Here is a 26,076-nt window from a genome sequence, read left to right as displayed (position 1 = left end):
CATTGGAGCCTGGAGCTGCACAGCAGAGTCACTAACGTGGCCTGCACAGCTGTTGTCAGAGACCCAGAGCTGGGGAGCAGACACGAGAACAGTTTGTTCATCATTCCCACAGGACATTGATCCTGTCTCAGCACAGCAGGTGCAGCTTCCCTGAATCCTTTGAAAGCCTCTGAGCTTTGGCTGCCGAGGTTTCACCTACCTTCCCCAGGCCAAGCTCAAGGAAAGCAAAACCCATGTGCCAAGAGGACGGACAAATAAAGAGGCACAAAGTGGGCTATGCCTGTGGCATCTCCAGACACCTTGACTGGAGGAAGATGGAGAGTTTTCCAGCTCAGAACCCTTTACTTCAAGACTGCAGAAGGGGTAGCAAACCTCCAGCTAAACAATGTCACAACAGCTGCTGTGAGTTGCCTGCTAATAGGTGGGCAATGAGAGAGGAAGGGTGGGTTGAACCACTGGAGGAGGGTGAGGGATGCAGCTACAAATGAGTTGCTGGGTATTGCCACAGCTTGAGCAATCAATAGGAACAATAGTCTTACAGGTATTGAAGTGTTTCTGAAATGTTTCTTCCATCTTGAAGTTACCCCACTGTGGTTATAGCTATCTGATACATTTTTATTGGTAGCATGACTGAGTAAAGACTAAGCCATTCTGAGACTGGGGAGACCAAATGTGGGGAGTCAGTGGAAGGAGATATTCATAAGTTGCATATTTTTCTCCATTCTCTATAAGGAGAGTTTGGACAGTGGATTAGCTGCTTCACTTGTAGACAGCTGCAGGGAGGTAAGGTGGTTTGTAGCCTTCACCATTCAGAGCTTTCCTTTCTTTACACATGAAGATGATATAATGATACTTGTCCGTTTGAATTGCCTTGAAATGCATGGCTTTCTGTTTAATACCTAAGTATTATACACAACGATATGCATGTGTAACCATAGTTAATTTGCCTGAATCATGAGCCACAGTAAATGTAACGTGCACTTTACCTCTACTTTTCAGGTATGCAATTATGTAACATCAGCATGGCCACATGTTTAAATTGACTTATTTTTCACTACTTTGTTCTGAACTTCTTAAATTAAATGTAAATTTTAATGTAAAAAAAAAAAGTCGTTGGGTTTCTAGTAGGAGAAAAATGCAATAAAAATGTATCTCTTCAGATACAAATACAAAAAATTCTGTACATTTATTTAAAAAAGAGAACAGATTGGAAAGAATTTGGGAGAGTGTTTAAAAGTATGCTTTCGTTGGAAACATTTTTTTTTGTCAGGAATATAGATCAAATTCCATATATTAGTTATTAATTAATCCCTTCAGACAGGAGACAAAGTATGTTGTGACTTTTTTGAGATAGAGTGGTTTAATTCCTTACAGGTTAAGAAAAAGGAGTAACAGGACTGAAGCCATTTGAATAGGCTGCAAGGTTGCTCAAAGTGATTTAAGCTTTATTAAAAATGACAAAAAAGTTCTTAAGTTAGCCTGGGAGTATTAAGAAACAAACTGCAGTTGCCTAAAGGGAGAGGATTTTGCTGCATGGGGCAGAAAGAAATGATCAATGGTTCATAAATAAAATAGTGGTGAGCACTGTGACAGCATTAAAAAATGTATGTGGCTAATATAATTGTTACAAATTTAGTAGCTTTTGCTGTGAGATCAGTTACTGTGGATTTAAAGGCAAGGCAGTAAAAAGAAAAAGATTGGGTTTTTTTTTCCAATACAAGATAAATGTGAAAGCCTTGAAAGCCAATACAAAAAAAAAAAGAAGCAGCACAAAGAAGCATGCTGTATTAATCCGGTTGGAAAATTATTTTGTATTCCCTCATTTTAATTATAAGATGTAGTCTTAAAACCCATTTGTGGAATCTTTGACCTTGGTAGAGATCAAATGCAAACGTACTTGAGGGGAGGTGAGGGAAGAGCCAGGTGGCAGGGGGAATGTAAGGGCAGGACTCAAACTGAAGGAAATTGGAAAATAAATCCTGGGTTGGCAGAAGAGTGCAGACTGGTGAACAGAGCAGAAGAGCTGGGAGGGAGGAATAAAAGGCACCGCATCAGAGTCATCTTTGCAGAAGGAGCAAATAAATTCCTTGTTGAGATGAAGCTTGGCAGAGCTCACTATGGCATCAGGTGCTGACGTCTGGTGTTGGAAAAGAGGAGGCAGAAGCAAGGCAAACTGTGACAGACCAAGCAGGGAGTCTGAAGTCATCTGTTTCCCAGCCTTAGGAGGAAGTTAGGCAGATTGATGCTGTTCACAGTGGTGGGGCTCTGGCCACTTACAGCAGCAGCAGCAGCAGGCAGGGGCTGTGTTCAGCTGGGCTGGGCAGCAAGGGGACAGTGGGGGTTAGAAACACTTGAAGTTTTGGTGGTGGGACAGGAGAGGGGCAGAGAGCCATCTTCCCTAACACTGCAGTCCAGTTCTAATTTAAATTGTTGTGCATTTCCATTTTGCAGCAATAAACATAGGACTTGAGAAATATCTTTTGGATCCATGATAAATCAACCCCATTGCTTTTTTTCCCAGACTCATTGTGCTTCTGAGACAAGTAGTTGATTTACACTGATCAAGTGCTGACTCAACCACTGCATGTATTGCTGGTGATGTGGTGGTATTTAAGATGAGAAGCTTTTAATTTAAAGATGTAAAGAGATGGAGAGATTCAGGTCCTTTTGGGTAGTTGTTTCCCCGCTGACCACTGTAAAGTGTTGCTGCACCTGTGGGTAAATGTATCCTGCTCAGAAACTTTCAGTATATTTAGCACTGGATGGATGTTGGCTTCTCACTTAATTGGAAATGCTGGGGAGAGGAGTTGGGGGCATCAGATGGGGAATTCAACACTGTTGGTTCTTTAGTGTCTCTGTATTTAAGTGTTCCTTGCTGATGGTGCACAGATGGTCTTAGATTAAGGAAAAAATGTGCCAGAACTGCAGGCTAGGCTCAGACTGGGGAGTTAAGCTTCACATGAAATAAGCAGAAGGCTGTAATTAGCTTATCAAGAGCGTTAGGCACCTGGCAGAGGAAAGCATATATGTAATGCACAATGTAGCTATAGAACAATGAAAATCCCCTAAAATCTGTTTTATGAAGCATGGGAGACTTTTCATCGCTGATTTCCTTTTCCAGCACAGCCTGGTAACATCTGAAAGGTCCTACTTATTCTTGGTTATTAGTGATTTATCAGAAATGCTGAGCACCAAACCCCAGAGAAGCCAGAGAGTTTAAAGGTCAACATCTAGGTGTGTTGCCAAAATCTGTCCTGGGGAGCTTGCAGCACACTTGCCTGTGCACCTTGTGTCCTCCCTGATTGCAAACATTAGTCATCTCACCACCCACTCTTGTTCTTTCTGCATGTTTTTTTGCAGCCGCACGTTGTCTTTCACCTTAACCCTAGGATTCAGGCTCACTGGGGCAAGAATTGCCATTTAATTTTGAGCAGAAATGCTAACAGAGTGCAGCTGAGTATTCTGTGTGCTTCCACAGCACACATCAAAATCCTGGTGTCTAGGAACAGTCCTTTCTATAGGTATGTGAGACAAATGGAAATTCAGATATAAAACTGCTGAATTTAATAGGGAAAGTACAGAGGCTTATTTTTCAGCTGAGGGTTTAGGATTTTTTGCCCATATTCTTAAATCTTGAAAACTATTACTTTGAAATGAAGAAGAGCAGCAGGGAGAGTCTGGTTTCACTTAAGTTCCTGTGGTACAGGCAGGCTCAGGCAGAATCTCTGTTTACAGCCTGCCTTGCAAAACTTCCCCAGTCTCTCTTGCTTCAATGAAACTGGACTTGGCTAATTAATCTCAAAGACTTCATTTGGTCTCAATAATGCATCTTTCACTTAATTAAAGATTTCCAGTGCCTTTTTTTTTTCCTTTTTAGTTGTAGTGCACCAAGCTTAAGTGCACAACCAGAAAAGAATGTTGATAGGATAAATTAAATCACATGCACATTTATTTGTTAAATTGTGCACTGACACCCTTTTTCACGCCAAGACAAGACTCAAACCATGTTCAAACTCTACATGATTTTAATGAGAATATATTGCAGTGTTTGTCATCTGAAAGAGTATTAGGCCCCCCTTTAAAGCAATAGATGTGATTTCCCTAAAGAAAAATAGGAGGCAGAGAACAGTGAAAATGTCATCTTGAGTTCCTTTATTAGTCTCTTTAATACTGCAGGATGTGCTGATTTTGATTCCCGAATTTCAGCCTAATTGTTGGGAGAATCAGATCCAAATTGGGCATTTCCTCAAACTTATTTTAGCTCCTTCTCAAAGCAAACAAATAAATGCTGAACAAGTATACTCAGTGATGTAACCTGGAGAGTAATAAGGAATGCAAGACTTTCCTGCTTTAGAAAGCTGATAATACACAGAGGTTTCACATGTACTTCAGTGATTACATTTTCAGTTTAAAGCATATATGGGGAAGATTGCTTTTCATAGCTGAACTCTTAATGTGGGTGCACAAAAATGCACTCTGTTGACCGTGCAGAATTTGTCCAATCTGTGTCAGAAGCAGGGAGGAGGGAACACAGAAAAATGTATAGTGGAAAACCCTTAACATCTCCACATAGCAGTGAGCTTCAAAGAAGCACAATGCTAAGGAAACCCTGAGCAGAAAAATTAAGTAGAATGAAATCTCCTTGCTTGATGCAGAAATACAAAGGAGACTATAGCCATGGTAAATTGATTTTTGTACTGAATATGGGCTGGTCCATTGGAAGGGTTTCTGAACCTCCTACCCCAGAAATCATTGTGCAAAACAGTAAGAAGAGGCTGCTTAGAAGTCTTGTCACATCCATCAGTGGAGCCCACAAAGAGGAAGGAGGGATTTAGTTCTGAATGGCGACTTTGCCAAAGAACATAAAGGTTTGGCAGTGGACATATTTTGGTGGTAGAAGAGCCTCGAAGGAAGAATTGCCTTCACTTTATCAAGGGCAGCCATTACTGTGACTCTGTTCATTGGCTCACTTCTTAGAAATATGTTGTTGAACCTTGTTTGTAGGAACTGAAGAAAAAACAAAAAATGAAACAAAAAAACCACAACAAAACCTGTTCTTTACAGAAGAAACAGTGCTGGTGGTATGAGAACTAGTACTGTGTGGTGTTCACCTGGCCAGTGTGAACTGCACCTGCATGTGCATCGACTGTCCTTATTTTTCCAACATGTGCTTGACTGCAGTTGAACTTCTCTTTAATAATTTTTGTCTCAGTGTATTTTAGCCTCTTGATTTAGTTATTGATTTATCATATAATCTTATGTCTCTGTCATCTCCAGTGCATTTAGTAAATATTTGTTGTCATAAGCTATTAACTGAATGTGACATGGCAAGAAACCAAATTCCACAGTTAATTACCCAGTGTACTGGAAGTCTTGTCTCAGTTTTTGTATTCTTTTGCTCTTCAGTAATAGGTAACACTGTAACTTACCCTTCCTTAACATCCCCTGTGCTATTGTCTAGTTCTGGATGTTGTAATTCATTCTAAACTGGCCAGAGATGAGAGATTTAAGGTCTTTTTTTTACTAGCATGCCAAGCATCCAGTTAATTCAGACTATCAATTTGCATTTGGCCCTGCCCATGCTTTTTCACACTTGATGGATTAAGTTGCTTGCAACTAGATCATTGCAGTGTTAAGCGCTTTCAAACAAAATGAAGTAGAATATCAGCAAAATAAAATCATTGTCACATACTGACATTTTCTTCAGAGAGAATGATAAAAATACAAACAATAGATGGTGGAAAGAAAAACCCAGTGCCATCTTTATCTCTTTTCTTCAGAGCTGTATCTTTCTTCCAAAGTGTCATGTTGGCGTGTTCATCTAACACTGCTGTATAAATATGTAGCTGTCAAAGCTCAGCATATAGCCACAGAATAGCATGTACTCCTTTCATATACCCTTATGGACAGCACTGCAGTCCAATCTGATGCTAAAATCTGTAATCTGAACATTCCTGGCTTCTGCAAGCCTTTCTGTTCAGGTATAGTGTCATATCCATAGCTCTTCGTGTTGCTGGATCACCAGTATCTTAGCACCTTTCCTTTGATTCCCCTTTCTTTGGGCGTATTCTTGTTGCAATACATTAGGAATGGACACTTGTTAAATTCAGCTGGGCAGAGTGTTAAGCTATCTAGTCTAGGTCATGCTTTGCCAAGAAAGGTTGAACCAGATAATCCTTGAGGTTCCTTTCCCTTCCAACCTGGTATTCTATGATTCTATGATTAGTGCTTGTATTAATTTTAAGGGTCTTTCACAGACTTGCTTATCACTTCCTGTAAGAGGCTTACCCCACTTTGAAGCAGCTTGTGAAACCAGTGTCTCTCTCCCGCTTGGTTAATGTGCCTTCTCCTCTTGTTTTCTCCCATGAGTCCCCTTTGTGTTTCAGAAGAATCCTGTCCTTGATAAACTCTTCTGTTTATAAAAACCTCACAGTGAGTTGTGAGGCTGATAAGCCATGACCTTTCCTGGTTTTGTGGCTATGCTCTGTTGCCCTTGGTGCTCTACCGTCTGCTACCTGATGCTTCCGATATTATTACGCATTGTTTGTAATACATTTTGGCAAGGCTATACCTGCACAGGCCTGTAAAAAAAAAAAGCCTGTAGAAAAAAAACACCTCCAATTCTCCTTTGTGTGGAATTCAGTATAAGTTACTAAAATTTTACACAAGGGTTACTCAAAGTCTGCTGAAAGAACTGGCAAGTTAATCTGCTTGCTCCAAATATGGATTTCAAATTCACAAGGTTGAGCTGGCTGCCCTTTGTACACTAAAATTCCTGAAGAGCTGAAAAGAGTACAGGTTGTAACCTGGATGTAACTATTGTTTATCTTAGAAAACACCGTGCTAGTTTTAGTACTTGGATCAAATGTTCTTTACTAAAGCTTTAGAGAATTGTCTTTAATAGTAAAACCTTGTACACTGCTTTCCATTTGGGTACACTGTAGAAAACATGATCTGGTAAGTCTCATACAATGCTCCTTTTAGATAAGGAAATGCATGGTCTGGAGTTGTAAATTCCTACCTGACACTGTAGAGAGAGAGGAGTGTCTGATTTACAGACCTTGTGTTGTTTAATGGAGTCTCCTGCAGGACAAATGGAAGTTGGAGGCACCAAAATTCAAATTTGTTCTTGTATATGAGACTATGGCCTTGCCCCAAAATGCCAGAAAAAGACAACAGGGTGTGTGGCATCTTGCCCATTGTTCTAATCCTTAAACCTGCTCCTTCTGTGCGCCACTGATTCAGTGGATGCATTTTGTGATACTAGGAAATAAATACTAAGAACTCATTTTGTGCTGGACAGGAAAGTTTTTAGTCCTCAAGAGAGTAAAGTTCAGTGCTCATCTCTGCTTCTGACATGCTCAGTGGCTTTTCCTATCCAGTTGACCTGTGCTGCTGGTTCTCCTTTCCTCCCATGTGCCTGTGTTGTCTGTTTAACTTGTAAGTGCTCTCAGACAGAAATTCTCTCCCCAGCATGTTTATATATTGCCTAGAGCAATGGGGTCACGATCTTAGTTCATGTCTCTACGTGCTTCTGTAATACAAGTAAATAACAAGGGATTCTGAAGCTGTGAAAGAGAAAAAAAACAGTAGCATTGACCATGCAAGAAGAACTCAAAGTAGCTGAAAACTTTCCCTCAAAAACTAACATACTCAGCTGAAAACAGGTTGTCTCTGTAGGCACAGATACACTTCAGAGGTACAAGAGTTTACCCACTTACTGCTTGCAGCAGAGCTTACAGGGATGAATGTGCTCTCTGTGCAGGAGGAAAACTGCATCTGAGGTAAGAAAGGACCATGAACATACTGGGTTACCATGACTCAGCTGATGCAGAGCAGTTTATTGAGCTGGGATAACTTCATCAAAGAAAGTAAAGCTCTGATACCTGCAGGCCAAGGCCCTGTTCTGCTGGGATTTGCAGTGATGCTCCGTCTGGGTGTGCGTACATACAGTCTGAAAACAGAAGGTGTAAAGAACCATTCTAAATCAGTGAGGCTTTAGAATGAAACCAACAAAGAGAATGTATTCAGTCCTCCTGGAAACTCTCCTCCTTGTCTACTGAGTGCAGATGTACACTCTTTCTGTGATTTTTTTTGTACAATAGGTGAGCCAGGGCAGAGGAACTTCCCTCAGACTGTTGCATTTCTTTTTGTAAAGATGTGATAAGACAGAGAAATGTGAATATCCAAAGACAGTACTATTTGGAACTCAGTTAAAGATCTGTTCTTAAAATGAGTAAGTCCTTCTTCCCAATGAATAGTTCTGTCTTTACTATGTCTGTATGTAGCATCCACTTCTGCTCTGACATGAACAGAGTGAGCAATTGTGTTCAGCAGCCAATAAATGCAGGCCAACATTAGTCCCAGTACAGTAAGATAGAGAGAAGGTCTGATTCTGAGATTAAGACTATGGGGACTGGAACTCAGTGGTGGATTTGTTTTAAATGTTCGTCAACCTCCATCTTCTAAGTGTGACATTTCAAGGTCTTCTCCTGCAGACTTACTGTACAGCAACTCCAGAAAAGCCGTGCAACTGGGCCTGCCTGTGGACAGGCACTATGGGTGCTTCATTTAAATGAAGCAAACAGCTTGAATTTTACCACATCTCGAAGGATCTTTTAAGGGAAATCAATTAATAGTTTGATAACACACAATGCAATTCCCTTCATCCAAGCCCTCTCCTCTCCCAGCAATGAATTGACTGAATCCTGTGATCATTCCTCAAACTTGTCACTGCACACAGCAGCGATCTGTAATTTGTGTACTGCAGTATGTAGCAGAACTATTTATTGAAGCTTGGAATTATGTTCTTTCAGTATTAGTTATCTGTTTATCAGACATGTTTATCACAGTTTTAATAAATTACCAGTGTTGAAACTTCAGAAATGGCCTCTAGGGTATTAGCTACTGTGCTTTATTATTAAGAAGTTAGATTTCAATAAGATATTATTTATAATATACGTGCCTTGTCCTTGAGAAGAAAGCTGATGCTGGAAAAGGGAATTAAACTTTTCACTTTTAGACTGAGGCAGCAAGTCTTTATGGAGAAGTCCTAGAGGATTTAATAGGGAAGAAATAGCTAGTGTTATAGAAATGTTTTTACAGTACACATCATAGAAGCTGAAATTAAACAAGAACCTTTTCATGGGCTTTCACATCCAGCCTATAGAACTTCTTTCAGAGATTTTTTTTTCTTCTAAGTGCTGTAAGACCCTGCACACATTAATTTCTTTTAAATGCTATAGAATTTGCTCAGGGAAAAGTAGATTTACACTGGAGCTGTCTTGTATAGAGACTGCAAAATACATAGAAACATAGAAATAAACTTATAAAATGTATTTTCCATTATCAGCAAGAATCTATGGGTGGTATTTTAGAGGTCTGAAATCTGTTCATCAGTATTGATTAAAAGATGTGGTCTGACATCTTCTGGATGAATGAACTGGCCTCTGAGCAGCTACTGCGTGAGGGATTTGGTCTACACCCCGATTTAGCAAAGTCCTTAAGCATGTGGTTAAACTAAACTGGACAGGCAGGGTATGTAAATATTCAGAAGATATCAAATACAATGCAGAAACATGGTCCCTCCATGGTCCTTTCTTCCTAGACTTGGAGAAAAGTTTCCATACTTTGCTGTGAAATAAGCTGATTAAAAAAAATTTGTAAATGCATACAAGAAATGCAGAGATTTGGGGCCAATATAAAGAATGCAGGAAGCTGCCTTCAAAGCAAGTTTGTTTTTTTTTTTTTCCAGAGGTCCATTTCTCTGAACATACTAGTGTCTGGTACAGTTACTTGAAAGGAAGATGTAAATAAATACACAGGCAAAGAAATTACACTGCCAGCTCAGGTCTCTAGTGCACAGTAACTGTCATATCAGAACACCTCCTGCCCTCCTTCCTCGTGCATAACTCAGCAAAGGGGTGATGTGACTGGCACACTCTGCTCAGGGTGTCATGCAGCACACAAGCAGAAAACCAAAATCAGCTCTTACTCTGTGGGCAGATTGAGAAGTCTCTTGTGGGCACTGGTTGATGGAAATGGAAGCTACTGCCTTTAGCAATCCCTGCAGACCCAATCTGGGGACATGAAGTGCTACTTCTGCTCCTGCTGGCAGTAGCAGAAACCTGAGGAACTCAGTACTTTTAGAAAATCCAGAGCATCTCAAAATCAGTCCCTAGTGGGGTTTTGGTGGGGGTTTTGGTGTTTTTTTGCAGTAAGCCTGTACTTGGGGCGTTTTTAAGCTCCTTCCAAACATGCAAAATGTACACTCTAGTATTCCACTTCCCCACTTCCACCCCCCCCCCACACTTAATAGGAGAGAACAACATAATTCTAGGTCTGCCTGCATCTATGTAGCTTGCACAAAGTACTTATTTAGTGGAAGTGAGGTTGGTAACAGATGGATAGGTTTGTAATAAAAGATGGGTTTAATTTACCTGATAAATATGCATATGACCTCTTCCAGGCTTCACTTTCCAGTTTTAGAGCAATGTTCTCATTTTGCTCAAAAACCTACAAACCTCAGTTGTGCAAGTACAGTGCAGGGATTAGTGTATGCTTAATCAATCCATATGTGGTGTTTGAAGTAATTAGAAATTGCTGGCCTGAATGTAAAAGCTGGTCCATAGAAGTTGAAGAGGTTTTCACATCAGCGTTTGAGAATCCACAAATGCTATTGTATCCTATTGACAATGGGACTTACTAGTCACAGGCAGGTACTTTGGATGCCAGCATTGGGATGTACAGATGATTAAATAAATGTGCCTAGAAAACTTCTGTCAGCAGTGCATGCTGTGTGACTGATTTGACAGCACATGTTGAGCTAGAATTTCTAGAGCATGCTGGTCTGCAGTCTGAACTGGGAACAATCCGTGATCATTTGTTAGAGGAGACATCAGCTCTTTCTGTCTCTGAGTGTGACATCTGAATATGTAGATATGCACTGAGATTAACCACTGTGGCTCATCTCTTTATTTCTAGTTGGGCAGTGTGGCACCAGGTGCGTGTGGCTGTGCCCATGACTCTCTTGTGGTGGTTCTCCCTTCATGTGGCTAAAAATGCATAAATAACACACAAATTCTTTGAGAAAATCTGCCTGTATGGAACTCAAGAACAGAACCAGAGATGGGAAGAACCAGCTGTCCATGAAAATAGGCTGAAGGAAAGCATGTTTAATTGCATTTTCAGTTCAGGGTCAAAGTTACCAGTACTCTCATGCCTGTCTGGACAGCTGGCTGGGCAGTCCTGCTTGTGGTTTGCATGGCTCTAGTCTTACAAAGCAGCTGCAGCCCTGAGCTGGTTGTTTCATTCGTATGGCATATGAATTTGGTATTCCTCATTCTGCACATAAGCCATGTGGTTGTAGAGGAGGTCTTTAAGTATCTGGGAACACTGTTAGAAACTGCATTTCTTCTGGAAATGCAGCAAGGAAGAGATGGTGGAGAGCTTGTAAGATGGCAGCATGAGGAGCTGGCTGGAGTGCTCTTGGTAAGGTTGTAAGGGGAGGAATTGCTTATATCTGGACAGCCTGAAGAGGTGTTTGCTTGGTTGCTTAAGCACACAGCAAGTAGGAAAGCAGTTAAGAGAAAGTACATACTGTCCTGTGTTTGTATAAAGCCTTGCTCCCAGGTTTGTCACATCTTCCTCCAGGCTGTTTTTTATGACCCATGCCATTCCTCCAGAAGAGAGAGATGTTTCTGAAGATTTCTCTGTCAAATGTCCAGGATGTAGTTTGATACTGTGGAAAAATGAACTGAAGGCATAGTAAGAAGATTTCATCTGAGAAGGAGAGGTTTGGCTTGGACATACCAGTGAGTGGAGCACCAGCATTAACCAGGGAGTTTGCACAGAGAAGCCCAAGACAGCAGAGATGACAAAAGCGGGATATTTCAATCTGAAAAGACAGCTGGTTAGTCATGTAACGAAACCAAACAATGCTGGAAATTGCATCTGAAAGCCCCAGGCTCAAGAGATCTGAGCCTGCCAGGACCTCTTACCGGATTCAACACACAGGCCATGACCACAGATGTGTGTGGGCTCCCGGGAGGACTTGGATACACTGTAGCTCGGCGGCAAGTGCGTAGTCATACCTCGCAGGCAGTACAATTATTCAAACACATGTTAGCTCCTTGGCTTTGCAATTATATTTTCATTATTGACAAGATGTTCTGCTGTGCAAGGTTGTAAATATTTCTTTGAGCCACCAGAGGTCATTTGGGTTACTCAGCAGCCCTCAAGGTAGCTCCTCCCTGTCCTGTCAAAGACATGTGTGGGACTTGTAAAACATGTTCTAGATTGCCACGTTGCTTAATTATCCTCTTAGCTCTAATGAAGTGCACCCTGACTAGTGGTGCAGTCACAAACAACATGTTGCTATAATTTGGGTCATCACCAAGAACTTCAGTTACCACTCAGCTCATCAAGGTAGCATTTCAGAAAGCTGAAGGGCGTTGCTACCTAATAAAAAAAACCCAACCACTTAGGCATCAAGAACATAGCTGGAGGGGACCAGTGCTCCGACGCAAGCTATGCTTACAGGATGGCCCAAAGGTCTGCAGTGCAGATGTCTGGCAGGGAAGGCTAGGTGTCACCTAGGAGGATAAATTCTTCTCCGTTGTGTTGCTGCAATCCCAAAAGACCCAGAGTTGCTGCAGGGAAGCAGCATTGATTGTGGAAGTAACCAACAATTTTTGTTTTCATTTTGTCCTGTCAAGCACTGTTAAGGTAAACTGGGCTGTATAATAGGAGTGCGCCGTCTCTGTTTTTGAAATGGGAAGAGGAGCTGCCTAATAAGATGTCTCTTTTCAGCCTTTTGTTTTTGTATTAAGGTTGTCAAAACTTGATGCAAAGTGCAGGGGTTCTGTGGTTAGGTGAATATGGGCTAGATTTGAGACTGGGGATCAAAATGCTGCTGCGCAGTTTTGCAGATGTCAAGTGCTCCAGTCAAAATTCCTTACTCTCCTGTGATGGCTCTCTCATTCAGTGACATATCCCCTGTCAGGATATGGCTAGATGATCCTTTCTAGCAAGGTCTTATCCCAGCTGTCACAAAAACACTGCTGAAGCACAAGCTTTTGGCCTTCAGCCTGAATTGGACTGTAGTACATGGGAGGTATTTCTCAAGCAACTCCCAGGGAAAGATCTGTGCTTTTCCCTTCTCCCACCAGATCTTTGCCTGTGCTCATAAATTCTTACTTCAAGCCAAATTGAATTGAATGCTCAGATAATGGAGAATGTACGTTTTTTCTTTCTTTTTTTCTTTTTTTTTCTTTTTTTTTTTCTTTTTGTGTATATGAGGTAGAAATATCCCTTCCCAAATGTTATATATAAATACATTTCCTGGGTGGTGGCATTTCTTACTGCTCTGAGTGGATGTCTTCATGGACCTGAGCTCAGGGTATGGGAAAATTCACCCCTTCTTCTTAGTGGTCTCCCATCTTTCTCTTACAAAATCCAGGATTTAGCATGTGTCAAGGGAATAATTTCTGTGGAAGCCCCATGTTTAAAAAAATATGTTGGCTGCAGTGAGAAGGTTCAAGAAGAGTTCAGATCCAGACTGAACTTTGAAGCCATTTCCTGTGCTGGTAATGGACTGGGGGGAAGGAAACAAAAAAAGAAATCCTGGCTCTTTTGGGGGAGCTTTGGATTTGTATCCTGGCCCTTCCCTGTGTAACACAGCTGTTTTTCTTGTATTCAGAATGAGGTATTATGTATAGTATGGATGTTTATGTATATTTTCACCTCCAGCTAACAATACCTGCTTGGACCTGTTAAGACTGTTTTATAAAAGGTGCTGAAGGGAGGAAAATTGCAGAGGACACTGAATGGTTGGGTATGTTGCTGAATATTTTAAATCTGAAAGTTCTCTCTAAGGCAGCTTTGCTGGTCTTGACTTTTCTTGTGAAGGAAGGGGCCCCTTTGCTCCAAAGCAGTCAGTTAGAGCCAATAGGGATCCCACGTGCTCTCAGCCCCCAGTTAATAGTGCCCTCAGCCTTAATGCATTTTACTCCCTCTCAGGATCTGACTCAACTTGTCTGGCGTCACAAATCACCATCCAGCCTTCTCGCCTGCTTCCAGTCTCTCCAAGTTTCAACTGTCAGCTCCCAGTTGTTTTATCCAGCTTACTTTGCTGCAGGATTACTTGAAAGATGATAATCTTGTGGGTAAATTTAAGGAGACCAACAGATTTTGCAGAACTACTGGGCCTTGCTGTAGGGAAGGTTTTAATTTTGGTGATGAAAGCTGGTGGTTTTATACAGCACTGTTCTCTTTGAATAGAAAGTGTGTGGGGCTTGTCTTGGACCTTCCAGTTGAATAATGATCAGAAGTTGCATTTACATGTAAATTAAAGTCTGTCCTGTGTTAATATTCCAGTTGCTTCTGTTTCTGGACTTCTCATCTATTTATCATTTGTGTGCACTGTGAGCACAGTAGGAGCGAGATACGTGTTTACTGTCACAATACTGCTTTTAAATTGGGCTGTATAAATTGGCTGGAGATACTTGCTCTTGTTTTGGGAGTCTCCAGACATGGTGGTTGATGGCAATATCATGTGACTTGTGCATTTTGGTTTCTCAGGCAACAGCATGGGGTTCAGATGAAGACACCAGGAGGTCCTGTCAAAGTAAAGGTAAAACAGAGGTAAGTTTTTCTTTGATACAGTGATGCTAGGGGTAAATTTATTTGCATCATGTGAAATCCACACAGGGAACATCTAATACCAGCTTGAGCTTGTAAATTTTCAGCAGTTCAGATCTACCAATACAAGTGTATAAGCACCGCTGAGCTAGCCATTTCAAAGGCCCTCTGTCCAAGTTATTAGACTTGCTCTGCATGAAATTTAAACGTGATTTCACTGCTGGAGAAGACATAATTTGTGACATATCAAGCAGCAAAGTGGTGGCGAGCCAGGGGTAACATCTTGCAGTGGGGTCTGGGGTGGGGCAGGTTGGCTTAGTCTAGGTACTCAGCAGTGAGCCGCTGGAATTTGGCCATATGGGCTTCAATGCTTGTTTGCAGTTAGAGTTCATCTTTGTTTAATTCTCTGGAATATGAGAATTGAATCTGTTACTGCACAGCAGTCTGATCAAGGGCAATATCAGAGCTCCTTTGGAGGCAGGTGCAGTCTCTAAACTCAGATTGAAGTAAGAATTGCTTGAATAAATGCATGCTGTCCAGAGGTTCAGAGTTTGCAGGCATTTCTGATCCAAAGTCCTTTCTGCCCCTCTTCTGAGAAGCTAAAGCAAAGCCATCTAAAGCAGGAATTATTTTGATTTTTCAAATGTGATGTTAGTACTGTTAAAAAATCTTCAGGTCTCAACTGAGAGGGTGTCCTATTGTCTTTAATACTTCATCACAAGCAGTTCTCAGCCTAAACCAATGGAGCTGGACAAAGGATAAGGGATGATAAGCACGATCTTGGCTTAGACATGGACAGTCAAGCAGAGAGTCATTGTGTGGCTGGCCCAGAGTGCTGCAATTCTGACAAGTTCCAGTTCAGTGCTTCAAACACAGGATTATATGATCTTCCATTGACCACGTTCATTTTATGTAATAACCTTTACATGGTTACTGTATTAACTGGTATATACATAAAAATGTTATCTTGAACTTTGGGGTCAATTTATTTCATGTAGCTGTAGAGCATAGTAGTATAGAACATCTGTTAGAATTTCGTGTAGGATCTACATTATGCAGGAAAACACCATGGATGCAAAATGGGTTAGCCCCCCAAACGGGGCCTGCCATGAAAAGAAGAACCCAATAGAAGTTGGACAAAACTAAAAAACTCCAAAAAACAAGATGTGAGGATTTTTGGAATCTGTAGTCTTTGTACTTCCAAATATGTAAATAAAAGATTTTCTCTTTTCTTCCATTATAAAGTTTGTAAGACTTAAATTGTATCCTATTGTTCATGAAAAATTTTAATTTATAACCCAGAATTAATTTGTCAACCGCTGGATAAAGCCATGCATTAGACAGAACAAATTCTAGAATAATTTCAGTTTATCTTTTTTACTGTCATGCCAAAAGAAAGCAATGGTCTGAATATCATCTCTGCTGCTGCCTCCTCACACCACAGAGTTTGCCAAAACTGTCATGAGGATAATGCTTTGAACAGCTGAGTTTATGTTGATTGTGATAGAATCATAGAATAGTTAGAGTTGGAAAGGACCTTAAGATCATCCAGTTCCAACTACCCTGCCTTGTGCAGGGACACCTCACACTAAACCATGCCACCCAAGGTTCTGTCCAACCCGGCCTTGAACACCGCCAGGGATGGAGCATTCAGAACCTCCCTGGGCAACCATTCCAGTGCCTCACAACCCTAACAGGAAAGAATTTCTTCCTTATATCTAATCTAAACTTCCCCTGGTTAAGTTTTAACCCATTACCCCTTGTCCTATCACTACAGTCCCTAATGAAGTGTCCCTCTCCAGCATCCCTATAGCTCCCCTTCAGATACTGGAAGGCTGCCATGAGCTCTCCACGCAGCCTTCTCTTCTCCAGGCTGAACAGCCCCAACTTTCTCAGCCTGTCTTCATATGGGAGGTGCTCCAGTCCCCTAATCATCCTCGTGGCCCTTCTCTGGACTTATTCCAACAGTTCCATGTCCTTTTTATGTTGAGGACACCAGAACTGCACACAATACTCCAGGCGAGGTCTCATGAAAGCAGAGTAGAGGGGCAAGATCACCTCCTTTGACTTGCTGGTCACGCTTCTTTTGATGCAGCACAGGATATGGTTGGCATTCTGGGCTGTAAGCGCGCACTGAAGCCAGCTCATGTTCATTTTCTCATCGACCAACACAGAATCACAGAATCCCAAAATCCCAAGGGTTGGAAGGGACCTCAGAAGATCATCTAGTCCAACCTCCCTGCAAGAGCAGAGCAACCTAGAGTACATCACACAGGAAATTGTCCAGGAGGGCCTTGAATATCTCCAACATAGATCCAAAACCCCCAAGTCCTTCTCCGCAGGGCTGCTCTGAATCTCTTCTCTGCCCAACCTGTAGCTGTGCCTGGGATTGCTCCCACCCAGGTGTAGGACCTTGCACTTGGCATGGTTAAACTTCATGAGGTTGGCATCAGCCCACATCTCAAGCGTGTCAAGGTCCCTCTGGATGGCATTCCTTCCCTCCAGGGTATCAACCGAACCACACAGCTTGGTGTCATCGGCAAACTTGCTGAGGGCGCACTCAATCCCACTGTCCATGTCAGCGACAAAGATGTTGAACAAGACCGGTCCCAACACCGATCCCTGAGAGACACCACTCATTACTGGTCTCCAGCTGGACATTGAGCCATTGATGACAACTCTTTGCGTGCCGCCATCCAGCCAGTTCTTTATCCACCGAGTGGTCCATCCATCAAATTGATGTCTCTCCAATTTAGAGACAAGGATGTCGTGTGGGACAGTGTCGAACGCTTTACACAAGTCCACGTAGATGACATCAGCTGCTCTACCCCTGTCCGTCAGCTCCATAGCGCCATCATAGAAGGCCACCAAATTGGTCAGGCAGGATTTCCTCTTAGTGAAGCCATGCTGGCTGTCACCAAGCACCTTGTTGATTTTCATGTGCCTTAGCATGCCTTCCAGGAGAATCTGCTCCAAGATTTTGCCAGGCCCAGAGGTGAGACTGACTGCTCTGTAGTTCCCTGGGTCATCCATTTTCCCCTTCTTGAAAATGGGGTTATATTTGCCTTTTTCCAGTCATCAGGAACTTCACCTGACTGCCATGATTTTTCAAATATGATGGCCAGTGGCTTAGCAACTTCATTCACCAGCTCCTTCAGGACCTGTGGATGGATTTCATCAGGTCCCATGGACTTGTGCACGTTCAGATTTTTAAGATGGCCTCAAACCAGATCCTCTCCTACAGTGCGCCCAAGGTCTTCATTCTCACAGTCCCTGCATCTGCCTTCCAAGACTTGGGTGATGTGATCTGGAGCTTTAAACTGTTTGGTAGGCACAGTGGTCACGGGTGTGAAGTTCTGAGGAACAATAATTAAGCAGATTGTTAAGACACTTCTTGACATAAAATTGATGGCAAGCAGAGATATTGGCTGAAAAGTCTGACAAAAAGACATAAAGCTACAGAGGCAGAAAGATTCTGCTAAGTAAACTCAAATCTCCCACATCTGTTATCTACACTAACCTGTGCATCCATGGTTGAGTCCCTCTTGGGGCAAGTCTGCACATTCGTTGCTTTTTACACTGCTGAGAAATGACTTGGCACTAGCTCCAAAGATACTGAGGTTAGCCTGGCCACCCGGTGAAGTGCTCTGCTCCAGCTATGAAATCCAGCTCTGATGCAGCACCTCTGCCCTTTGCTGGGTAAACGTATCAAGTGCAGTATTAATGTGAACATTTCTGATTCTGCTGTGCAGTGGTGGTGGTACAAAATGTAGAGCTCTGTCTGCCTCAGATCTGCTTTGTCAACACTTGACTAATGGCAGTTTTCTACCTAGCATGAATGACTTGATGATAAATACGTAATGGATTGTCAGGCAGTTAGGTATGTGGTGATAGAGGCCAGAAATAAGGAGGACCTTTGACTCTTACATTAATCCACAATGTAGTTTGCATAAGTTACATGACTGGTCCATTTTCCTTGCCCATTTAATAACATATGTATTTTAGAGTGAGGTTTTCCAAGCCACCTAGTGCATTAAAATATCTTTTTCCCCTTTCATTGCCTCTAAAGTCTCTAAATCAAATTCTTCCTGCTGCTTAGAAAGAACTCTAAAGTTCTTAGAGCTTTTACATAAGGAAATTAAGAAGTGCAAGAATAAAAGCCACAAAATGCATATCACAGAAGTATAATTATTATGGCATGATGGTTACCTCACATTTGAGTACCTATTGCCCAGAGAAGAGGAAGATGAGAAATATAGATTTAAGGTTAGAAGGTACCATTTCTTCTGACACCCTGTGTAGCTCTGACCACAAATTTCACCTGCCTATTCCAAAATTGAACTCGGTAAGCTGTATTTGGCTGCTGCACCCTTTTAAGGAAGGCAAAAAATTTTGAAGTGAAGGCCTGAAGCAGATGGGCTGATGACATGCTTTGCTGGTTTGTTCTAATGGCAGATCACCTTCTCTGTTAACAATTTGTACTTTAGTTCCCCTTTGGATCTGGCTTTAGTTTTGAGTGGCTGGGTTTCATTTTGCCCTTCTGTGCTAGATTAAAGAGCCCTTTAGTTACCAATATTTATTTTTTACAAAGGCACTTATATACTCTTGTCAATTCAGTACTTAGGCTTTTTGGTAAAGTAAAAAGCTGAGTTCTCCAAGCCTCTTTCGCTAAGTCATTTTTCTACAGCCCTTCAATATTTTTTGTTTGTTTTCTGCACACTCCAATTTTTTATCTGTATTCCATTCTCAGTCTCTCTAATGCCTAAGTGTGATTAAAACAGTCTTCCACTTCTTATTCACCTTCCTCTGTTCATATATGTGGCAGTTTCATAAGCTCTTCTGCCATAGGAGATGATGCAGCATTGCCTAGCCCCTGTGACCACTAAATCCTTTTCACAGTTGCTAGTCTTGGGATGTAATCTTCCAGTCTATGTGCAGAGCCCTTTTGTCCCTTGTTCTTTAATGCATAAATTAACAAAATCTTACAAAAACGTATTGCACTTGTTGGGTCCAGTTTGGGTCCTAGCATGTATCACTGTATATAGTGAGGCATTGTCCTCGCTGGTACTTACTATTTTTATAATCTCTGGATAATCCACGAATGTTTGTTAAGAGAACTGTTAGTACTGAGCTAGTACCACCCCATCTGGGGCCCTGCTAGAAGAGGAAGTTTTTGAATGATTTCACTCTGAGGACATTTTTCAGCCTAGTAATTTACCAGATTTTAATCTATTAATGTCTAAGTTCTTGAACCTGATTTTAAAATTAACTCTGTGATGTATCATGTAGTATTGAAACAAACATCTCAGAATAGTCTCTCATTTATCTTATTTTTATCAACTAAAACTTGTGGTTTCCTCAAAGAATTGTACATGCTTTACTTGCATGTCTCTGGAGATGAATGCTGGCTTCCATGAGTAATCATTCTTGTTAATGCAGCATACATAAAATGTGTCATGATCAGCACCTTAAAATTGTCCCCTGGAAAGCACCCACATTACTGAGAGACAATGCAGAGAACAAAGTCAGTGCTATGCTGCCTTTGTTTCTCTCTTCCAAATGAAATCACCCGAGAGTCTGTAGTTAAAATGAGTGATGGATAGAGCAGAAGGGGAAGAGATGTATTTAATTTCATTAGGAGTTGTTCAGCTTCCAGTTTATCTACCATATCTAAGGAATTTTGCCTGACATGGAAAGTTGTGGCTTTCTAAACATGAGCACTTTGGTCTTTCTCTTGGCTAAACACAGAATTATTTGTTAACTTTCCAAAACCTGCACACTATCATTTCAAAACGTAAAAAGGGACCATTTGTGAAAATAGCAGCTCTTACATGCTGTCCTAAGAGCTTTGTGTAGCCAGGAGAAAGATGACACAGTAATAATGCTTCTGGAGCAAGACAGAGTCAAGAGAAATGTCTGATAGGTATCCTGCTGCTGGTGGTACCACTGTATTGCCAGTAGAGCTTCTTTCTGGTTTTGTATGATGTTCTGATGCTGGGGATGTCTTATGATTCCCATCAGGTTACAGGGAAATCCTAGACTTAGGCTTCCACCCAACTGAACAGCTTTGGTGTAGACATATTGCTGGGCTTATGGAGGAATCAGCTGTTTCAGGCCTTCAAGTGGCTCTGTGTCTTAAAGGATGTGAGTTCTGGTTATCTGGTGGAGCTGGGAATCTTCATGCCACTTGTGGATTAGCGGCTTCCAGGTAGGACAAGCAACATATAAATTTCCAGGCAAATATGAATAACTAGGAAATGGTCAGATATTTTTCCCCTTCTGTAACTGTTCCTAGAGATCTGAACCTACATTTCTAGTCCTTCTGCTAAGACAGCAATGTAGAATCAGCCCCCAGATTCGATTTGAAGTTCATTAAAGAAAACTTGGCTGGAAAAATCATTAGGAATTCTCTTCATTATCTCTTGGACTCAAAGGAGAAAGAGCTTGGTCAGGGCATTGGCTTAAACTGACTAATAGAATTGTTTGTCCAAAGGAATAAATATAGGTATCTGAAAGCACATGAATAACAGCACTCAAGAACATGTTAGGTCTTGATTGTTTTCTAACAAATTGTGATGAACTGCAACAGATACATTAAATGTTCCCTGCACACTAAAATGTTCATGAGGGTGTAACGTGGCATTCTGCTGGCTTATTCTCTGAACTCCAGGTTGTACTCCAGGAGTTTGTGTTTATTTACTGAGGATGGCAGACCATCTGAAACAGCTAATTTACTCATGCAGCATGTAACTGGTTTTAATCTGTGATTAAAATATATCAGTATGTGATCGAATAGTGTTAGTAGCCTAAAAAAAAAGAATTAAAAAGGAGATCACTGACGACAGGGCTGCAGTGGTTTATTTAAAGTAAAAGGGCAATTAAAGTACTGCCTATATATGGTTATATGCTTTCAAAGAAAAATACATCTGTACGATGAGATTAAGGGTTTGTAACATTTCAGAACTCCAGTGTTCAGAAATGACAAAAGAAACAACTCAAGAAGCACCTACAGCTGCCTTATTCACAGCATCCTGAAAATGTCTGTTTGAATTTTACTTCAAACCAAAGCCGCAGGAGTTCAGCCCCTCCATTTGCTCATCTGTCCACACGAATGAAGGGAGTAACAAGGCACCACTTTTGCTTCTCAGGTTCGAAATGTGCTTTCAAAGCAGCCTGACATCTCTCAGAGCTAGAAAGAAGCATGGTTCTGTCCGCAGTCATGGACCTTATAGCATTCACAGACACATTTAAATCTAAATGTTGCAAAAAATGAAATAAATGAAGATAGGTTTAAGCTGAGTGGGGTAGGAGGGACAGGCTCCAGTGAAGTTCATTCTCTTAGTGACAGTGGGAACTTGTGCCCTGTAGGGTTGAGCACTCAAGTCATGTACTCAGCCTTTCTGGGAAAACAAGGGTCATTAGGCTGAAGAAAAGTGCTACCTGCTCAATTCAAGCCCTTATCTCAAAAAAAAGGGGACCAGTACTAGGTAATTTTGAGGAAGGAGCAAGAACCCCAAGGAGGGTAGTATGCAATTTGTAGAAAAATCAGAGATATACTTCATGCTCTGGTGGTAAGCCACAAGTTTTTATCAGCTCTGCCATATATTTAATAATAATCCCAACTAATATAACTGAGTTATTCTCATTAACCATATAAATACCCAGTCTTCCCCCTTTATATAAATCCTTAATCTCTTGATCCAGATAATATCTTCTGGTGATGAGATTTGCAGACTGATCATACACAGGTTTAACTGTCTCCTCCACAATGTGAGAGCAGGATCCAAATATTGACTCGTCTGGACAGAGCTGGATTCAAGCTTGCCAGATATTCCAGTTATACTAAAGCCCATTTGAATTTTGCCTCCTGTATGCCTAGAGTTTTCCTACCACACTGAAGAAACTGCATTAAAGAGCTCCTATTTTCTGTAGGGGTTTCTGAGATCATTTTATTAACCAGTTGCCTTAGCTATGAATTGTTGCAGAGAGCAGAGTGTTGAATGACGTTTCAGAGCAAATCCAGACTGGTTTAAAGAACAGAGAGGAGGGTGTTTCTTGCTAGTTATTTGGAGAACAGGATAGAAAGAGGATCTAATGTAAATCTCACCAACAGTGTTTTGAGAAAAATCATGCAAGCTAGAGCATTTAAGTGGTTAAGATTCTTCTTTGCTTTTGTTAAAGGTTTTCATAGACTGATGAGACCGGCAGTGGGTACTGCAATAAGAAATACAAGACGAGCACAGTATTCCTCTTCAGGCCAGGCAGGTTAGAGGGAAGCGGTCTCTCATTTCTGTCCTTCAGGATCAATTCTGACTCAGTACATCACCATGGCAAGTCCTTTAGCACCTGCATGTTTGGTTCACCCAGCTGAGAGAACAGGGCAGATGATGTACATCTGTTTCAGAACATTAAGTTGAATGATTGTTTTGAGACCAATGCATAAAATGTATATATTATCACTGCTCTTCCTTCAGGAGCATAGGGAGCAGTTACCATCATCGGTGAGGCAGATCCAGGGAAAACACCTATTCAGTTTATTCATAGGAACATAGGATATGGCCCACACCTAGTAGCATCTTTTTTGAAACAGAGTAGAAAATATCCACTAGTCACCCGAATTTCTGCCTCTTACAGCCAATGAAATAATTAGCAAGTTTGTTGCATCTAGTTCTCTTAAAAGTATCAGTAGTCAAATGTTTCTAGTCTAACACCACGTCCGTATGGACTGTGCTTCTGCTCTTTGCTACCACCTTTGGGAGGGGGATGGAAGTTGCAGGTTAAATGCTCAGGTGCAGGTTCAAACAGCAGCAGATGTATTTGCTCAGTGTGGTTTCTCCTCTGTTTCAGTAAATAACTTCTGCCTTAGACTGAGTGGGTACAAATAAAACTGTGCTTAATTAGGCTAAAGGACACCATATTTTACCAGCCTCCAGCATCCCTGCTAAGCCAGGCTACTATGCCTTGGAGTAAAGCATACAACAGGTGGATCACTGCTGGTAGACTCCAGAAGACTATCCAGCACATTACCTAGCAGAAAAATTCTTCTTTTGTGTGCTATATTCTCAGCTGTGAAGCTTTTATAGAAATAGAAGCTTGTTAATCTTTAATATAGTTATGTGCAAACAATAGAATTCTGCAAATCAGCATTTTGAATTTCTGCAGGACGGGGTTTTGGTTAGGAATATTTTGAAGGACCTGAACAGGAAAGGGTCCAGCAATATTAAAGGTATTAGCTGGTTTAGGTCAGAAGCTATGTTCAGACTCTGCACAAAGCAGGGAAAGGTGGAAGTGGAGGGGGCACAGACGTGTACTCTCTTATTGTGCGAAATTTGGGTAGAGATGTGTATTCTGGGTAGATGCCAAATCAGTCATATTCTGAAAACAAAACACTGATGGGAGAGGAGCCCATACCTTTTTTTAATAGCATCCCCTCAAGAATCTCTATCACTTTACAGTCAAATATGTAATGGTCCTAATATTATGTGGAATTCAATAACCGTGCTCTACAGAAAGAGGAATTACTTAACCTACCCATGAATGCAGACATCTCTAGGGCAGGGAATAACTAACAGGGCTCACAGCACCACATAACAATGACAGGATTGAGCAGAGGGACTGGCAAGCCCTTCATCTTATTAAAGGAAACAGTGAGACCTCTATTCTCAACAGATGGCAGGTGGGAAAGAGCTTCTCAAGGTCCTATTTGATAGACTGATGCACAGTCACCATGACTGATCTGCTTCTGAAATAAGAAGTGCTGAATTGACTTAGCTATGAATTTAAGCTCTCATTTTAAGGTGCCAGGCATTAAGTATCTGATCCCTGATGCCCTGCTGAGACTCAAGACTGGCAGCACCTGCTCTGTGGTGCTCTGTAGCCTGTTCCCTGGGCTAGATGAGTGCTCCTGGGCTGGCCCTGAAGTGCAGTCCCGGTGATCTTCACCCATCCTAAAGCAAGCCCCACATGTCATGCCTGTGCAGTCATTGTCTGTGGCTAGCACTGATGAGTTTCTGCTAAATGCCATCCTTCATTGAGTTGATTTCCATACAGCAAATGAAAGAAGATCCCACATAATCCAGCTAAGCAAGCCTCTTCCTTTCCAGATGACAGGGAGGTTTTTCACACTGCTGAATCTTGCAAGTGAAATCTTCAGGGAAATGATCAACAGCATGAGACAGGGAAGCTCGCAGAGTGATGGCTGCTTACAGAAGGAGAAGCGGTGTCTGCAACTGTAGGCTCAGTTTAGTGGCAAATTATGATCTATTGGAGGGAGAAAAGCAACACAGCCAGGATAACCCAGCTGAGGTTGCTATTTTTTAGCAAGTTTCTTTTTCTGTTTACAGTAGCACAGAATAGACTTTCTTCACTTGGAGCCTTGTGGGTGCCAGTCATTAGTGATTGCTCGTATCGTTTCCTCTGCCCAGAGCCCAGGGCAGGCAGGCTGGTGCCAGCCTCACTGAACATCTCTCATTTGGAGCTGTTTGGATGAACCCTGGGGCAGGCGGCTCTTGAGCCGCTTACACTGCCTGTGGGAGCTGCACGTTAGTCTTACACCTCTGTTTCTCTGTGTGTACTGTTAGAAAGTCCCTGCCTTATGTGGCATCTTCCTCCCACACTGCTTAACTGCCTGGAGATGCTCAGCCTGATCTGCAGTCCACAGGTCTCTGGATATGAGGCTATGGGGAGAGAGTGAGACTGTGTCTCTCTCCAACAACATGAAGGAGGCCTTCTGAAAAAAGCCAGCTGCACCCTGTGCTACCACCGCTACCCCAGGTGGGATGAAAGGGGCCCCACTCCTTTGGGGACTGGTATGTGAAGGGAGTTTCCTATTTGTACCAGCAAGTGGTTGTGCAGCTGAGAAGAGGGGAATTGCTGTTTCTCGCTGCCCTGGTCTGAAAGAAACTCCTTCTATTATGGAAAACCCTGAGCACACAATCCCTGTGGGAGGCAGGAAGCAACAGCGGGTTCAAGCTTCTCCTGACCAGCCTGGTCTATTAAAGAGAAGTTCATGCTGTTTTCCTGCTGGAACTGTTGTGAATTATAGTGCAGACGGACCTGTTGTCCTTCACCGGAGCTTGTGTCTGGGAAACATTTTCAAAGCTGCAGCATTACTGGGAAAAATAGATCAGAAGTATCATCATGAAAAAAAGGAGGATTCCTCCTCCAGTCTAAGCAGAGAACAGAAAGAGGCACTTGTGTAGCTAATGGAGGGTCAACCTGATGGATAGCGTCCTACCCAGGGACTGTGCAGGGCTATGATTATAGAAATAAACAGCAAATTTTGCTTGCTCACTTAGACCACTGCTCCCTACATCTGTGCACTGCTTAATGCAACAAACCTCAGTCTGAGTTAGAGCAAAGGAAAGTGTATTCCTGACAATAGAGGTAATTATTTTTTTTATTGTAATAACCCTACAGTCCCCTTTTCAAAACTTC

General features: G+C 41.8%; 1 protein-coding gene across 6 annotated transcripts in view; it reads left to right on the top strand.

Moving 5' to 3' along the window:
• Nucleotides 1-26,076, top strand: part of SEMA5B (semaphorin 5B) — a 276,452-nt gene that overhangs the window by 174,921 nt on the left and 75,455 nt on the right. For all 6 annotated transcript variants that reach the window (XR_008975021.1, XM_057430051.1, XM_057430048.1 and 3 more), the window contains one exon: nt 14,581-14,643. Coding sequence is in view for 5 of the 6 variants with exons in the window: in XM_057430051.1 (XP_057286034.1) it covers nt 14,581-14,643 (63 nt within the window). In the remaining variant the exon portion in view is untranslated. The remainder of the gene's footprint in view (nt 1-14,580; nt 14,644-26,076) is intronic.

Source organism: Pezoporus wallicus, unplaced genomic scaffold (genome assembly GCF_028554395.1).
Source record: "Pezoporus wallicus isolate ANWC-B61680 ecotype Strahan unplaced genomic scaffold, APGP_CSIRO_Pwel_v1 contig_5261, whole genome shotgun sequence".
Classification (NCBI taxonomy): domain Eukaryota; kingdom Metazoa; phylum Chordata; class Aves; order Psittaciformes; family Psittacidae; genus Pezoporus; species Pezoporus wallicus.
Note: the sequence above shows the minus strand (reverse complement) of the source record. Positions and strands in the feature narration are given on the sequence as shown.